Raw genomic sequence first — 16960 nt, 5'->3', positions numbered from 1 at the left:
CTGCGAGTTTTTCACGCGAACCTTTTGCGTGCCTAACGTTTTTATTTGCTGCTAAAACTACTACGGGCTCAATTTTGTCGGCTTCCCAGAAAGCGAGACTTAAAAGACGTCTTTAAACAAATGAACCAACGCCAAGCATAATTGCGCGCCGTCTGGATCCGCTTTTAAAGCCCCTTAACTCGCCCACGCCACCAGGAGACCCCGGGCTCGTCCGTTCGGACAATCGGTGCTTTTTCCTCTCCCACCTTATCTAACGACAAAGGGAAGAGTTAGCATTGTCCCGGGCTTCTGCTTGCTTTAGGGAGGGGAAAAAAAAGAAAAAAGAGAGAAAAAAAAAAAAAAAAAAAAAAAAGTCTTCCGAGCACAATATAAAAAGCGCAGGTGAGATAACAAAGGTATTGTCCCTCGGCAGCCTGGAAGTCGGGCTGCCGGCTTGGGTGTTTACTCTCCAAGCTGGCTCCCGGCTGCTGCCCCCCCTCCCCGCTGCCCGGGGGCGGCCCCGGCCCCCGGCGGGACTCCCCGCCTTTGTCGCCCGCCCGGGCGGGCCGGGCCGGGCCGGGCCGGTCAGGGACTACATCGCCCAGCGTGCCCCGCTGCGCCCCTGATCAATGGCCCTTATTTGAATAATCTGTGAGCCCTTGGACTCAGGCCAATCAGCTGTCAGGGACCCATGATAAATCGCAATGCATTATTGATAATCATAATTACTCTGACATGCGCATTCCGCCCAATGGGGGTAATTTCCCAACTCTAGGAATTTGTTGTGAAGGGGAAAATAATTGCTACTATTTTGCTCCCGATGCTGGTGCACCATGTCGCGACGGAAGCAGGCGAAGCCCCAGCACATCAACTCCGAGGAGCAGCCCCCAGATGCTGCAAGTGGTAAGGCGCAAAGTGGGGTGGGGGGTGCGGGGGGTGGGCGCGGAGCCGCCGCGGGTCCCAACTTTCCCGATGCGCGGAGGCGGCGGCCGGGGCGGCGAGGGGCGCTTCCCGGGGGGGCTTTTTCCAACCTCGTGCTTCATCCCCCCCCCTTTTCCCTTCCCTTCCCCCCCCCCTCCACGGGCTCTGCCAGGAACCCGACCCCCAGCTCCCCGCAGGGTTTGGGGGGGGGGGGGGGGGCATTTAAATCCCCGCGGAGCCCCAACGCGGTGTTGTTTTGCGGGGCTGAGCGGGGCACCGACCCCTCGGTGTTTCGGGGGGGGTCGGGTCGGTTTTGGGCCGCTGCGGGAGCGCGGTGCTGCCCGAGGGGTGCCTCGCCCTGCCCGGCTGGCGGCCCCCCCCCCCCCCCCCCCCCATGCCCCGCACCCCCGAGTGCCGCGGAACCCCCGTGGGGGGCGCGGGGCTGCGCCGGCCCCGCTGCCTTGGGGGGTGCAGCCTCATGGGAGGTGAACCCCAAAGCTTCCCTAAGGCGGAGGGGATTGCGGGGGGGGGGGGAGAGGAAGGAATTGCGAACAATCTTCGCAGGGGTAGGAAACGGCTGGAGTGTGGTTCCCTCGATCTATTTAAGACTTTCTCGGTAGTTACATGAGGATTTTTGTGGGGCTTAAAAAAAAAAAAGAGGGAAAAAAACCCCCTCTCGGACTATTTTTGTTGGAGATCACAATCGCCCTGGACCTTTTGTAGCTTGACCTCCAGCCATCTTTGATTTCCGACTTCCTAAAATAACTCCGGTGAGCTAATGTGGGGTGTGCGTGAGCGCTTTGTATTTGGGCGGTGTGTGTGCGGGGGGGAGGGGGGGGGGGGATTTCGCTCCCGCAAATCGCCGTCCCTCCTTTTAGGGGAGCTCGCAGCCCTTTGCCTCGTTGAGGGGAAAGTATGAATTTGCGCTCAAATTAGCCCAGAGCTCCCGGGTGGGGGACACTCGCTTTGCCGGTGTCGTCGTGTCCCCCCCCCCCCCCGCCACGGGAGCGGGGAAGGGTCGGAGCGTGCCCGGTTTTCCTCGACATCTTCCCGCGGGGAGCTGTCGGCAGCCGGGCTGCGGGTTCCCTGGGCTCCGGTACGGGCTTCCCCCCCCCCCCCCTCTACGAACGCCCTCGGAACCTGGGGAAGCTCCCGCGGTGCCCGTCCCGCTCCGAAACGAGAGTGAAGTGGGGAGGAGGACACGTCCCGGGTGGGGAATGGGGGAGGCTGGTAGTGAGCGGAGCCGGGCTGCGTTTGTTCGGAGTTGTTGCCTTCGTTGTGCCCAGACCCCTCTGTGTGTCCCCTAAGAACTTTCTTTGGGTTCTCTGCCTTCCTAAGGGACGGGTTTTGGGGGGGGGTCCATCCCTAAAACCGAACGGTACCGATGCACGTTACAGGAGCTGCTTATTCCCAGCTCCTTCAGGAGGTTCGGGCTCTGAATTTTTCCCTCCTCCCCCCTCTCTTCTTTGAGTCGAAATGTGCAATTGTTGGGTCCGGTTAATGGTGACTTAAGAAACAGCAAGCTGGCCAGAAGGCAATAAATCCCATGTTTAATGCATGACTGTTTTCCTTTGTGCATATGGTTAGGTTGGGGGATGGAGGTGATGTTTCCACATGTAAATCTCTGCCCACTGCTGGAAAGCCACCTCCGGGGCTGCGCTGAAACAAAAGGGTTAATAACTCCTGATGCGGCCCGCTTGGGGCGGGGGAGGTGTGCGGGGAGGGGAGGATCGCTACACACCGTGCTCTCCGGGGCAATGGCCAGCTGCTTTTTTGTTGTTGTTGTTGGGGCTTTCCCCCCCCCCCCCTCTCTTTTAACAACAAAACCCTGCCTGGAAATCCCTCCGGGAGCCGGGCAGCGATTGCACGGGCGGGGGGGGGACGGGGACTGGCGATGCTCTCGCCCCGTCGGGGGTGGTGGTGGTGGTGGAGGGGGGGGGCTTCTCCTGCCGCCTCGGATGGGGCCGTCTTTTGGGGGTCGTGGGGGTGATGCGGGATGCCGGGGGGGGGGCCGGTGCTGCCGTGCGCCGCCCCGCGGCCGCGCTCCGCCGGGACCCTCCGCTGCGGCCCCGGGGTCCGCCCGGTGGCGGAGGCCGGTGCAGGTTCCCGCACCGAAACGCCGTCTTGCGGGATCTCCGTTTCTGCTTGCAGAACTTTTTTTTAAAAAAAAAAAAAAAAAAAAAAAAAAAAAAGTGGCTGCGGCTCCGCTGGGCTCTTCCCGTCCGCAAATGGCCAAAATGGGCTCGATCCTCCCCGCTCCAGGTGTGCCCGTAAATAGCAAGGGATGAAGCTGCATAACAAAGTCGAAACACCGCGGGGATTTGTCTGGGACGTTATCGAGTATATACGTAATCGTAATAATAAAATCAAGCCCTTATCTCCTCTTTTGCAAGCGTTCCTTTTTATTTTTTATTTTTTTTTTGCAAAGCGATTTGGGACCCACCTCTGCGAACAATGCAGCGTGTTAAGAAACGGTTCTGCTAACCTGGTGATCAATTAACAGGTCAAAAAATCAGCAGGTGGTCACTGGAGACTACTACTACATACCCAAAATTAGCATTTTCACAAAGGGGTTGAAAATGCCCATTGTGCCGGATTACTGCCATTAAAAATCTTGATTCATTCCTAAAAATACAGTATCAAACTGCAACTTTTTTTTTTCTCGGGGTCAAATCGGGAGATTTCCTTCAAGTTAAATCCCCGCTTCGCGCTTTGAGCCCTGCAGAAGCGGAGAAGGAGGCGGGGGGGGGGGGGGGGATTGTTTAACGAGGAAAGGCAAGTTTTGCGGTGGTTTTCTTTTGGTTTATGTTTTATTGTAGGTTGCCCGAAGTTTGTGGCGCTGGGGAAGGCCGGCCGGGAGCAGCGGGGTCGGGGTAGAATCCCCCCGCCGGGGGGGGCTGCGTAGCCGGGGGGGGGGGGGGGGGGGGTTTACACCGGTGCGAAGGGTGAGGGTGCCCGGGGGGGGCGGGCAGAGGAGGGAGGGGGGGGGGGGGCGACTCCCGGCTTGTTTTTCCTTTTACGTAAGTGAAACATTATATTGGTTGTAGTGATGGAGCCCTTTTGCTGGGCTCGGCGGCATGTGACGTTTTGACAGAGCTGCTGCTCTAACCTTTGCCTCCTCCTGCTTGCTGTGGGTGGTAAGTTGATGTCAGGCTTACAATTAGGACTCTCATGCAATTGACCTTGGCAGCGGGGTTTGTGCCGTTTAGCTCGGTCTTAAACACTGTCCTAGTGTTAAGTGTGGTCCGGGGGTGGGGAGGACCGGCCGGCGCCGAGCAGGTAGGGCTGGTGGCCGCTGCTGCCCGGGTTTGGGGGGGGGGGGGGGGGGGGAGAAGCCTCTGCTTTTTGGTCGTTGTTCTCGCTGGAGAAACACCCGCCGCTTAAAAAAACCCAACCCCATTGGGATGGGTAAGGTCCGGGCTGCCGTTTAGCTCAGGTGGATGCTGGGGAGGGGGGGGGCTGAGCGGGGCCAGTCCCGGTCCTGCTTCCCCACGGCGGCCCCGCCTTGGCAGCAGCGCCCGGGGGCGGCCGGTTCCCGGACCGGGCAGAGCCCCGGGACCGGGGCCGGGGCCGTGCCGGGCAGCGCGGGGCGTGAGTGCCCTCCACCGACCGGCCCCTCCACCGACCGGCGCCGGGACGGGCGGGGGCTGGCGGCTGCGGGCGTGCGCCTCGGCAGGTAACTCGCTAGGCGTTTTGGGAAGGGGCAGCCAGAAACACGGGGGTTGGGTTTTGGTTTTTTGTTTTGGTATTTTTTTTTTTTTTTTTTTAAAAAAAAAAGCCCTTTCAAAGGGCTTGGGGAGGGAGCGGGGCTGCGGGGGCCTGCAGCCAGCGCCATGCCCTCTGTTTGAAGCCAGTGCCTCTGATGGTAACTTTTGCTGCGTGGTCGAACGCCTTTTTTTTTTTTTTCTTTTTCTGGTCCTCAGAAGCGTTTATCGATGATAGCTTATATTCTGCCCTTGGCCGAATATTTTTCTTGAATGGGTGGGTAAACAAAAGGGCCAATCAGTAGGTAGATTTAAAAAAAAATACAATTAAAAAAAGCCTCGAGAGAGAACCTGAAAGCATGTAAAATCCTAATTGTTAGGTGTAACACGTTTCTGGCTCGTTCTTGGGTAGAAAAATGCTGCTGATAAACTCAGTGTAGAAAACATCAAGGCCTTTGGAATATTTCTGTAAGTAATCAGTTGTGTATTTTGCTTACTCAAGGAAGTGGTTTTGTCATAGTTACAGTTAAAGTAAATGTTTTAAATGGTGTTTTATAGTGGGAGAAGAAGGGAAATTTTGGACAGTTTAAGGTGCGTGGAAGTCCTAGCTCTTCAGCTGGGAACGGGGGGGGGAAAGAAAGGGGAGCACGATGCCTGAGCTGATGGCAGGGGTTGTCACATCTAGGGCTGGAGTGGATACTGGCTAATCCTTCATGAGTTAATTTTAACTGGGGGAAGTGCATGGTTATGTTAATGTTAAAGTAAAAATAGTTGATCAAATGTAGTCTGTGGAAAAAGTAAGCTCACCGAAGGTATTAAACTCTTTGGGGGGGGGGGGGGGAGAAGGTGGGGGGAGCTTGAGCTCTGGCCATTTCCTCCCAATTCAAGTGAAATATAATTTTATCACAGTTGGAAAAAAAAAAAAGTCACATTGCTCAGATGAGTGGTAGACCAGCAGCGCCCTTTTTGAAATACCATCAAACCAGACTTATTTCACTCCTCTTTTACTGGTTCCCTTAAAAAAAAAAAATTAATTCGAGCTGTGTGGATTTTATCAGCCTTCCTTGTCGATGACCGCCTTGTCCTACACAATAGTGGATTTTTTCCATCCATTTGCCAGTGATTCAATCTAACCCCCCTGCTGGGTTTACTGCATTCTTCTAACTTATTGGATAACTAGATGCTGAGAGATAACATTCCTGAAATTCGGGGGTGGGGAGATAAAAAAAACAGTAGAAGTCCTATCCCTGGGAAGCCTTTGGAGAGGGTTAAATGAAGTGCACAAGCGATTGTTGTGGCAGGGTTCTCCGCTCCTCGGTAAATCCTCGTACAGTATGTGGACAGAGCTGCACGGGGAGGTTTCTTTGCAGAGAAACCCCACGATTTCAGACCGTTAAGTTCATGTCAGTGATAACTGCCGCGGGGGGGGGGGGGGGGGAGGGCAGGGCAGGGCGGGGGGGCCCGGGGGTTGGGGTAAATGAGGTGCTCTGATTGCAGGCGCTTGGTGCTCCTTCGAGCCTGGGGAGAGGATGTAGCTAGAAATCAAGATGAAGAGTTTCAGAGAAGCTCTTGGGTTTTTTTTTAAAGAAACAGTAAATTGCTCCTTTAATATTCCAGCTACTACACGATAACCAAGCATCCTGCTTCTACTGACTGTATCTGAAAAAAACCAAACCTTTTTGAGATGGAGAAAGCTATTGCACTCTTTCCAAGGTAGAAGGGAAAACAAGGCATAACTCTTCCCTACTTGTCATGAAGCAAGTCGGTACAAGCTGGGAATTGAAATTTATTTGGAGTTCTGACCTAGTGCCTTACTGTCAGACAGAGGAGCTGGAAACTCCGATGTGTGACAGTGGCAGCGAGAGCAGGCAGGGGCAGGGCTGCTAACCTGCCTGCTGCCGTGGAACACAGGTGCCTTCAGTTTACAGGAGTCCCTTCCTCTGAGGTGGTGCTTAGGACCAGAGAAGTTACCTCTGGAGCTCCTCAGAATTACGAGCATGGGCTGTGCTGGAGTTTGGAAAAAGGGGGCTTTGAATTTAGTGCGGTCCTATCGGTGGAAAAAATTGAAGGAACTATCAGTGGAAGGGAGATAAATGATTGTATGCTTTGAAGCAGTTAAAGTTTGAGGACTTGTCTAGACATAGTTATCCTTGAATATCTCCTTGGGGGTGGGCAACAGCAGACTTCCATGCAGACGTTTCTACTCCACTTGTAACATTTTCCATGAGCGCTGCGGAGGTGCAGACTGCAGCGTGAAATGCATGTGCTCACGGAGGAGAGACGGGGGAAGAAAGAGCTTTGTGCTTTCTAAAGTAAAACCGAAGGTTATTTTGGAATGTGGAGAAACTGTATAGTTGGGCCTGGGAGATCAGACTGTTAAAGCCCTAAATGCTAAAGGATTTAGAAAAGAGGTTTTGATGGTTTAGCTTATTCTGTGAAATACCTGCTGGATGGATGCATGGAAATAGCTAGGAAGGTAGTCAAGTAAAGACCTCTTGAGTCAGCGTGCAGAGTAGTTATGGAGGCTTCTTGTCTCTTTTTTTCAACACCAGTGCTTTCTTTCCCATTATATCTACTCAGACTTTTGCAAAGATGAGTTCAAAAACATCCATTCTTGACCTCAGTTGACCCTATTTGTTGACTGAGTTCTGAATCGTGTACTACTTGTACTTGTCTGCAGACTAGGTATCTCTGTATATTTTTCCATAGGGTTAAATCAACTTTAGAGGCACCGATTTAATGATATTTGGGTTGGGAAATGTATGCTAAAACTATGCTTTTACTCGATTCCTTTGCTTGTGGAAGTTGTTTGGGCTACAGGGGGCAGGGAAAGTATTTAATTCTCCCTGTTTAGATATGAGGGATGCAAACGGTTTTGATCATAGCTGTGCTGAGAACACCTTTCCTCCCTGTTCAAGGACTTGCAACCCTGAAGTGGACGTGATTAACAGAATTGCATACATGTAGATTGGGATTTATTGTTCTGCAGACTATAGCACAACAGGCCTCTGACACTTGCGTTTTTTAATTGACCTAGTCGGGTTTTAAGAAAAAACTTTAATGTGCATGAAGTTTGAAGTTTGAATATACGTATAATACCCTTGTTAACCTAACAAATGTCAAGGTTTGCAATATCCTCCCTTACAGAGGGATTTTATGCTACCCTGAAACAGTAAGTCGCCATGGTACTTGAGTTGTTGCTTGGACATGCTTCCCCTGCACCCTGCCATGTACAGGATATACACATGTATCAGATGCGTGGTTCAGTTACACTTTTAAAATGAAAGCCACAAATAGCTCCTGTGCTTGCAGACTCTTCAGTTCCCCTTGTAAAATGGTGTGGGCTCGTAAGATGGAACTGGAGCTGAGCCCCAGGGTGAATTACTGGAGATACAAGACCTGATGGAAGAGATCTCGTAATAGAAATTCTCCGTTGTGGGTGAGGTCTGCAGTGTGCCCTGCTGGGTGTGTGGGAGGTGAAGTACTTGGTTACTGCACCCTTGGCACCCATCAAAACTGGACCAATTAATGTGAATTACAGGATGTTTCACCTGACGGGGGCTGTAATACATCTGCAGTCCTTCCCGCTTCCCTCTCAGCTGTGAGAGCCTCAAGTTTTACCTCCTAAACACTCCTACCTCCCGTGCCCCGAATGCTTGCCCACCTCGAGCTGGGCACAAGTTTGTTGTTTGAAGGATGGTTACACTGAGCAAAAACATCCTGTTTTGGTTTAGAATCTCTCTTAACCTCTCTTCCCGTTCTGCCATTTCCCTGAATGCTATTTTTTTTTTTGTCCGCGTGCAAATTATGCTCAGTCTAATCTGTGGGGCACGGGTGGAGGAAGGGCAGGAGTGGACTTGCAGACCAGCTTTGCTTTCCCTCCCCCTCCCAAAAAGCGGGTGCGCTGTGGATGCAGCTAAACAGGGTGTCCCAAGCAGGTCTGCAATGTCTTCGCATGTTTTGCAAGGAGGACTTGTTGCTTCACTGTCTAATAATCTATCATCAGTATCAATGTAGGCTCATACCTCTGTGTGGGGTTCTGTAAGTTAATCTTTTCTTTACTACTGAGGCTTTTTAGAGGTTGGGTTTTTATGCGAGCGTGCTTTTGAAGTATTTAAAAGCTAATATTGGACTTACTTTTGCTTTTGTCAGCCCTCTTCGGTAGTAATTACTTCCATAATGGCGGAGTGAATGTTGTTTAATAGATCAGTGTACAATTAAGAGCTGCTCTGAAGTTCCTGTGTTAACAATCTTACATGAATTTCTGAGAGACGGTTAGCAGAGAACTGTAAACTGAAGTAGGAAGAAAAAATAAGCTGATGTGATGTTTTGCTCAGCTTTATGATGCTTTCTCTGTCTTCTTGGGTCGTGTTCCTTTTAAGCTGTTTTGTTTTGCGGGTGCTCGCTGCCTTGCTGCCCTGTTCCCTTTTTACCTGTGTAAAGGGATTTGCGATAAACCTCTTTCCATGGAGCCTTGTGTGAGATTCCTTTTATATTTATGGAAAACAGAACTGAAATGCAGATTTCTTTGGGGCTGCAAATGAATTGGCACCAAAACAAAGAGCAGGACTTCAGATCGATCTGCAAGCTTGATTCCAGCGTCTTGTATCTTTAACTTGCAGTTCAGGTGAAGTGGGTGATCGTAAGAATAGGAAATACTCAGTCTAAATCTAGCTATTAATAACGTGACTTTCTTTTATTTTAAGGGAGTCCACAAGACGTCCCAGGTGACGGAGATGGTGAAATGAGTTCCAAAAGGTGCCGCACGGAGGAAACTAAAATCTGTGAGAAATGCTGTGCAGAATTCTTTGATCTCTCTGAATTCCTTGAGCATAAGAAAAATTGCACTAAAAATCCACCTGTTCTAATCATGAATGACAGTGAGGGAACAGTACCCCCGGAAAGCTTCTCTGAAGCTTCTCTAGGGAGCTTTCCAAGTGATCGAATGGATAGCAGGACACGCAAGGACATTCAGGCAAAGGGCTGCCCTGGCTCTATGGAAAAGAGAGAAGGAAAAATGGATGCTGAATCGGTAGGAGGAATGTACCTTAAAATAGAACCCCCCGTCACACCTGCGGCTCCTGGGCTAAGCTATCTACCAAAATCCAAAGTACCAAACACTAATGTGACTTTGCAGACGATACGCGGCACTAAAGTGGCTGTGAACCAGCGGACCTCCGATGCCATCTCTTCTTCAGCAGCCAGTTTTAATGCTATCCCCATGATCCTGGAGCAGCTCGTGTGTTTGCAGCAGCAGCAACTCCAGCAAATTCAGTTGACGGAGCAAATTCGCATTCAGATTGCCATGATGGCTCCCCATGCCCTGCATCCTTCTATAGCAGCTGCTACTGATCCACTAAAAGCTCTGGGCGCTCACATGTCTCAGCAGCTGTCGGCTGCTGTTGCTTTAATCGGACAAAAAGCTGGAAGCCAGAGCCTATCACTGGAATCCTTGAAGCAAGGAAAACTACCTCATTCTAACACTGGCGTTGCGGCCGCCAGCTCGCTGGCTGCCGGGCTTTCCTCCTCCTTCCCCTTGAAGCCAGAGGCAAGCAGAAGCCTCCCCGGCTCCATTTCTCGGTTCCCGAATCCTTTGCTACCTCAGTCCTCCAACTCCGTCATCTTCCAAAATCCGCTTTCGGCCGTTTCTTCTGTAATAGATTCCTCAAAGAAGGGGAAGGGGAAACCCCCCAACATTAGTGTGTCTGAAAGCAAACCGAATGCAGAAGAGCCCTTCTTCAAACACAAGTGTAAATTCTGCGGCAAGGTCTTTGGCAATGACAGTGCCCTGCAGATTCACCTCCGTTCCCACACCGGTGAAAGACCCTACAAGTGTAACATTTGTGGTAACCGCTTTACAACCAAAGGAAACCTTAAAGTGCATTTTCAGCGTCACAAAGAGAAATACCCCCACATAAAGATGAATCCGTACCCGGTTCCTGAGCACCTGGACAATGTTCCCACTAGCACTGGAATCCCGTATGGCATGTCCGTGCCACTGGACGAGTCTAACCTAATTGCGGATAGCAAACCTCTCCTAACAACTCTGCCTACCTCTGCGGCCACCAGTGCACCTCAGACCGTCTCCAACCTAGCCGGTATTAAGGAGTCTCTGCCTGGTACATTCTCAAGCGACCTGCAGTCAAGGCCTTCTCCGGAAAGTGAGGGTGGCTCTTCCTCATCGGGGGTGGTCGGTCATGAATCGGGAACAGAGCAGAGCTTGAGTTCACCGCAAGCTACCTGCAGCGTGAGCATCTTCCATGTAAGTGGGTCAAACGAGCAAGGGTCGGAAACTTCAAAGCTTCAGCAACTGGTCGAAAATATTGACAAATCCACTGCTGACCCCAACGAGTGCCTGATCTGTCACAGAGTGCTGAGCTGCCAGAGTTCGCTCAAAATGCATTATCGTACTCACACTGGAGAGAGGCCGTTCAAGTGTAAGATCTGTGGCCGTGCCTTCTCCACTAAAGGGAACCTTAAAACTCATTACGGTGTCCACCGGGCCAATACTCCTTTGAAGATGCAACATTCGTGTCCTATTTGCCAGAAGAAGTTTACAAACGCAGTTGTGTTGCAGCAGCATATCCGCATGCATATGGGGGGACAAATACCCAATACGCCAATGCCAGAAAACACCGGCGACAATACTGATGTGGATCCTGCTGTGGCTGAGAAGAACGGAGACGTCAGTCGCCCGGACGAGACTGTGGAAAGCATCGAGATAGAAGAGGACCTGGACTCTCAGGATGGCCCAAGGAGTTCTTCAAAACCTCCTACTCCGTACGATGCACAATCAGAATCGCCAGCCGCGGCAGCCGCCTTCTCTGGTATTGCAGCACTGGAGAATCAAATGAAAATCGTCAACTCTGCTTTGAACCTGCAGCGGCAAAGCAGCTTGAAGTCCAGTGACAACGGCTCAGCAGAAAGCGATGGCATGACAAACGATTCGTCTTCTGTGGCAGGAGATCCAGATTATCAGAACGGCAGGAGTCCTGCTGCCTCCGAGTCTGCATCGCTCCAGGCTCTGTCCCCAGCCAACAGCCAAGCTGAGAGCGTAAGGTCAAAGTCACCTAGCTTCAACAATCAAGAAGATACAAGCACAGGAAATAAATTGGAGGGTCCTGAGAACAATTCTGCAGAAATGGAAGGGGTCGTCGGGGCTTTGGATTTAACTTACGGCAATATTGGTCGAAAGGTCATTAAAGAAGAACCTGGGTTACACTTTGCAAATGGAGAATATGGTGAGTAATGTGAAATGCTGGCGGTGACTTGGGGTGGAGTGGCAGGGCTGGAGGAAATCCATCTCTAAAATGACCCAACAGGAGTCAGAACCTCCTCAGCTTTCCCCTCTTCCTTCTCCTCTATTAGGATAGAAGCACATGCCCTGTGAAGCTTTCCTGACTTGGTCAGGCTCAAAATTCCAAGACCTAAGTCCTGTCATCTCCTGCAAGGGGTAGCATAGAGGTCCTTAAAATAAATACAGGCTGTGCACTTACTATCTTTCCTGGGCTCACCTGGCACCTCCCTATAGCTCTCTGAAGATCCATGTTTGCGTTTCATGGAAAACTGCTTAACCCAAGAATGTGACATTAAAACTCTGGAATCTTCTATGGGGTTTTTGAGCTCTTTAGCATTGATGCTCATGTTGATCTTAATTTGACCTGAAAGTGAGACTTTCTAACTCCTAAGCTCGCCAACAAAAATAGGGATGAACTGATTTCTTTTGGAGCGTCCTAGCAAGTGTAATAGCAGCCCTACCGTGCGTCTTTGGAGGGCTTTGCAGGCATGCTTTTCGGGTACGTGGAGCTCCAAAGGCAGGGCCTCCGGTCTCTTAGCCAGACTTAAGCTTGGAAGCAGAAGGAGGTTGCGATAAACATTATCTGTGCTTTCTTTGCAGGTCGAAGTAGTATTCCAGCTGCTTTTGTTAGAGCCCCACCAGCCCTCATAAAAATGGAGATGCCCAGCGAGCGTCCCATTAGCACTAGCCATTTCATTGGCCCACCAGCTCTCTCCCCTGGTGTTGCCCCTCTCCTCGTGCCACGACCGAAATTCTGCCGTCCTGCCAAACAGCACATCTGCACTACATGTGGGAAAAACTTCTCCTCTGCCAGCGCCCTTCAGATTCATGAACGGACCCATACTGGTGAAAAGCCATTTGCCTGCACCATCTGTGGGAGAGCCTTTACAACAAAAGGAAACCTGAAGGTAAGTAGTCCCTTAGGTTGTGATCCCCTTTGTCCGGCAGAGTCATACCAGAGAGGGAAAGGTTATTGCTAATATTTGCCCTGCCTTTGGGGACAACTTTGATTTTCTTTTAGTTCCTCAAATGGTTACCTTTGACTTTTGTCTCTCCTTCCTGAGTTTCTTCACACAACTTGCTAAACCGTGCACTGAGGTCACCTGCAGAAGTCTTTGCTACTGTCCTTGACTTTCCTTTTTGGATGGTGGGGAAGGCTTAGCCCTCACTAAGCAGATTGCTTTGTTTTCATTTGGATTTGGATGTGTCAAGACACAAACATTTCATAGACTGAATGCTACAAAATGATGCCTACAGAATACATGCATTACACTGCACTGCTTGAAACACCATGCAGGATGAGGAGGGATAAAACTGAGACAATAATCCTGAGATGGCACAAAGTACTTGGGGATTGTGTTTAAGCACTTGCTGAAGAAGTGCTCCAAGTCTATCCTTATTGTCAGATTAATCCATTTGCCCTGTAAGGGACTCGCAGCTCCCTCACACAGGCTTCTCGCTTCCCATGAGAAGCCTTCAGGCTCTTCAGCCCTGTTGCGCAAGTGGTGATGGGGAGAGAAAATACTCTGCGGTTTGTGAACAGTCACTTGCTGGAAGCACTGGCAGTATGTTTGTGGTGTGGAAGATTTTAGCTTAGGTGTAACCTCTCTTCCAAATTCCTTGGTGAAGTTGGTGGTTTGTTTTTTTTGTTTTGGTTTTTTTTTTTTTTTTTTTTGCATTAACTAATGTTTTTTTAATGTAGTCTGTTCACAGCAAATAATACGGCTTTTATTTTTTGGCGGGGGAGAGGGGCATCTTTGCCAACACCACTTACAGTAAGTGTAAAAACACAGTCCTACAAGCACTTCAGCAGTAAACTCTAGAGAGCCATGGTGATGTCTGGCAGTAGAACGACTGCATCTTACACGTGCCGGAAAGAGAACAGACAAGAGCTAGCCAGCTTAAATACTTACCTGAATGCAAATGGACCATACGTGACTTCTTTTGAGCAACTTGGCTGTAAGCAAAGTAGAACTTGGGTATACAATAAAAAAACCTGCAGTATTAACGATTCTCTTTACTTTTTTCCCCTCTGGAAGGTCCATGTAGGAACTCACATGTGGAATAACTCTGCCAGGCGGGGAAGGCGGCTTTCAATTGATAACCCCATGGCTCTGCTGGGGAATGATCCCAAGAAGGTATCTGAAATGTTTCCAAAGGATATAATGCCTCCTTCAGTGAGCATTGACCCCACAGTATGGAATCAGTATGCAGCGGTACTCAGCAACGGCATAGCGATGAAGACTAACGAGATCTCGGTGATCCAGAGCGGTGGCTTACCTACCCTTCCAGTCACCATTGGGGGTAGTTCGGCAATAAATACTGCTACAGTCTCCAAAATAGATGGGACCCAGTCTGGGACTGGTTCTGATACGGAGAAGGCCAGTGGTGCTGCTGCAGACAATGTGCCAAAACACCAGTTCCCTCACTTCATGGAGGAGAACAAAATTGCTGTTAGCTAAAAACTCTAGTGAAGTTGACGTACAGAAAGAACAAATATATATATACACAAACCTATATTTTTAAGAGATTCCACTTCAGCCTCCTATTTTCCTATTGATGTGCAAATGATTTTATGGTTGTCTTTGTAAGAGTTGCCCAGAGTACAATCATGATATTGCTTTGCAAATAGTAAATAATAAAGAATAGGATTTCCTTCTATTTGGAAAGATGCGGGTCTTGCAAAGTAGTTCTTACGTGTGACTTTAATGTGTACAGCCTTACAGAAGTTTCTACAACTTGAAATTCCAAAGGTTAGAATATTTACCTCTTTGTTTAGAGTGAAATACTTGGGGGCTTTGAATAGAGTGGAAACAACCTACTGTTGATGGAAAAGCTTCTATTTACTGATGAGAAATGAAAACTATTAATGCGGGTAAATATGCTAGAATGTCTGCCACCCTCTTAGAAATAGTTTTTCTGTTTGGATTTTTGGCTCTGTGTGGTTTCTGAATGTACTTTTTCCTATAATGGCTATCAAAACTACAAAAAAAATTTTTTTTTATTCCTTTTTTGCCTCAGAAGTTCTATGGAAAGAAAGTTGCTGTTTTTCTTTAATCACTGCTCCTAAGGAATTAATTTTCTGTATTGTTGGCTGCTGCTTATTTAATACTACTACTAGGACAGTCCTTCAAGTATAGTGCCAAACTCCTACTTCCAAAGATGTGCAGTTTTTCCTAGATGTTTTATTTCAATACCGAGAGCCCCAAACAAGCATGGGTGGGTATGTATATACTTTTTTTTTTTTTTCTCTCTCTTGAAAGGGAAGACTTGCCTTGGGAAGTCAGGTCTAAAAGCTCTGCAAGGAATCTCGGGTGACTGTTGCAATTAAGCATGGGAACTGGTTTCCTTAGCAAGAGACTTTTTTATTTTTATTTTTTTCATTTGGGTAATTTAGAAAATCAGTCTGTGTAAACCTGTATTTAAATATGAAGTATTCATGCTTAGGTTAAATGTTTTGTGGGTTTTTGGATGGCATTCCTACTCTGGTCATTAAGTTTCTTGGTGGTCTGTGAACTTGCATTCTACCAAAATGGTAATTAATGATCCATGTGTTTTGTATGAAGGTTGCTGGGATAGTCATCTGGATTCTAAGTTATCTACCTCATTTTTTTCCTTTTGTAGTTGTAGTGTCTATTTTTCTATTAATGACCACTGTAATGAACTGAGATTCAAGCAGATGCTTCCATGCACTATCTGAAACCAAAACCTGATGTATTAGTGGAAGCACCTGAAGACTTACTGGACTGACCTTTCACTATTCCTCTAACGTCTGCTGGAACTGTATGTGTAATGGGATCTAAACCAGATTGGAAGGTGAGCGTTTGGTATGGAAGGACTGAACGACGGAAGGAAGTCTAGTTGTTGACTGCAGGAAATCTTCAAGTCCAGTCTCCGTTGTGGAAGGCCCCAAAAATACAGATTACCAAAAGTTTGTGTAATGTTGTTGCACCTGATTCTTGCTTATGATCTCTGTATGCCGAGTTGTGCCTTTCCTGCTGGACTTGTAAGTAAGAACATACCAGTACCTGTTTACACTGTAAAATGGATATTGTTACATAGACCATGCAAAAGGCATCCCAATTGTCAAGTTTCTGCATTGTGAATGTATAACTTTTAAGAACTCTGTAGTTTTGAGTATCTACTGATGCGTTTCTGTTGACATTTTGAGAATAAATTTTGGGATGGCTTTTTCACACTCAGTGCTTACATTTTTCTGGCAAAGCATTTGTCTCCAGAAGAGCAAGTTCAATAGGCAGCATCCTGTCTCACTCCAGTGACTTTTAAAATCTGTGATCTAGGGTTATGCTTTAGTTTGTTACTTAAAACAACAGAAACTAGGTAGCAGTGGAGGAGTCTCTAGATCAGTTTCTTGGGAACAGTTGGGGTTTGATAGAGGGATTGATACTTGCCAGGGATGTTGATTCCCACACTAGAATAGAATGACAGTAATACATGCAGTAATTCCTGTAATGTGATCACCCTAGAAAGGGGGAGGAATACTAAGTTTATCAAATTGCCAGTGCCTGAAGATGCTGGCTGCGTGGAAAAAATGATAACTAACTTCCCCTAAAGAGCAAAGGAAAAGAGAGTTCTGAAAACAGCCCTGATATAATGGAAAAGTGTTGAGATTCAGATACTCGCCACCTGAACTAGAAAATGTATTTTGTGCTTGGGAGGTAACAGTGGAGGAAAACGGTGCAGAACCAGTGTACCCTTAAAGTGCGCCCTTCCAACATCATGGTGCCCCTTGCACACGGCTCATGCTTGGGAGCGGGGAAAAAAAGACAGGAACACTTGCTCTCTAGGCTCTACCACAAGCTCTGGAGGAATGAAAAAAGAAGAGGTGGGGAGGGCAGGACCAGGTGTGAGGTGATCCAGGAACTTGGGCAAAATAAACGTAGGAGCAGAAGGAAAGGTAACAACACATGGGGGATGTGCGGGAAGGGAGAAGGCATGCACCACTTACCTGGTCTACACAGAGCATGCAGTTGTTTTAAAACAGCGCTATAGTTCCAGGAGGCAAAATACGTGGTGTGAGAGAAGACATGACCCTTCC

The 16960-nt window shown here is 48.8% G+C and overlaps 1 protein-coding gene across 1 annotated transcript; it reads left to right on the top strand.

Annotated features, from left to right (window-relative positions):
• The first annotated feature begins 742 nt into the window (after nucleotides 1-742).
• SALL4 (spalt like transcription factor 4) lies at nucleotides 743-16099 on the top strand. Its single transcript, XM_049817089.1, has 4 exons — nucleotides 743-882; nucleotides 9311-11845; nucleotides 12502-12809; nucleotides 13941-16099. Exons 1-4 carry the CDS (start codon nucleotides 813-815, stop codon nucleotides 14361-14363), a joined length of 3336 nt encoding a protein of 1111 aa, XP_049673046.1. The 5' UTR covers nucleotides 743-812; the 3' UTR covers nucleotides 14364-16099.
• The last annotated feature ends 861 nt before the right edge of the window (nucleotides 16100-16960 follow it).

The sequence above is a fragment of the Accipiter gentilis genome, chromosome 14 (genome assembly GCF_929443795.1).
Source record: "Accipiter gentilis chromosome 14, bAccGen1.1, whole genome shotgun sequence".
In the NCBI taxonomy this organism is placed as follows: Eukaryota; Metazoa; Chordata; class Aves; order Accipitriformes; family Accipitridae; genus Astur; species Astur gentilis.
Note: the sequence above shows the minus strand (reverse complement) of the source record. Positions and strands in the feature narration are given on the sequence as shown.

What these genes read in the sequence shown, in the direction of transcription:
- SALL4 (XM_049817089.1), top strand. Translation starts at nt 813, where the DNA reads ATGTCGCGACGGAAGCAGGCGAAGCCCCAGCACATCAACTCCGAGGAG. An exon ending in CTTTGCAAATGGAGAATATG is followed by an intron (nt 11,846 to 12,501) that starts GTGAGTAATGTG and finishes CTTTCTTTGCAG; the next exon opens with GTCGAAGTAGTATTCCAGCT. An exon ending in CAACAAAAGGAAACCTGAAG is followed by an intron (nt 12,810 to 13,940) that starts GTAAGTAGTCCC and finishes CCCCTCTGGAAG; the next exon opens with GTCCATGTAGGAACTCACAT.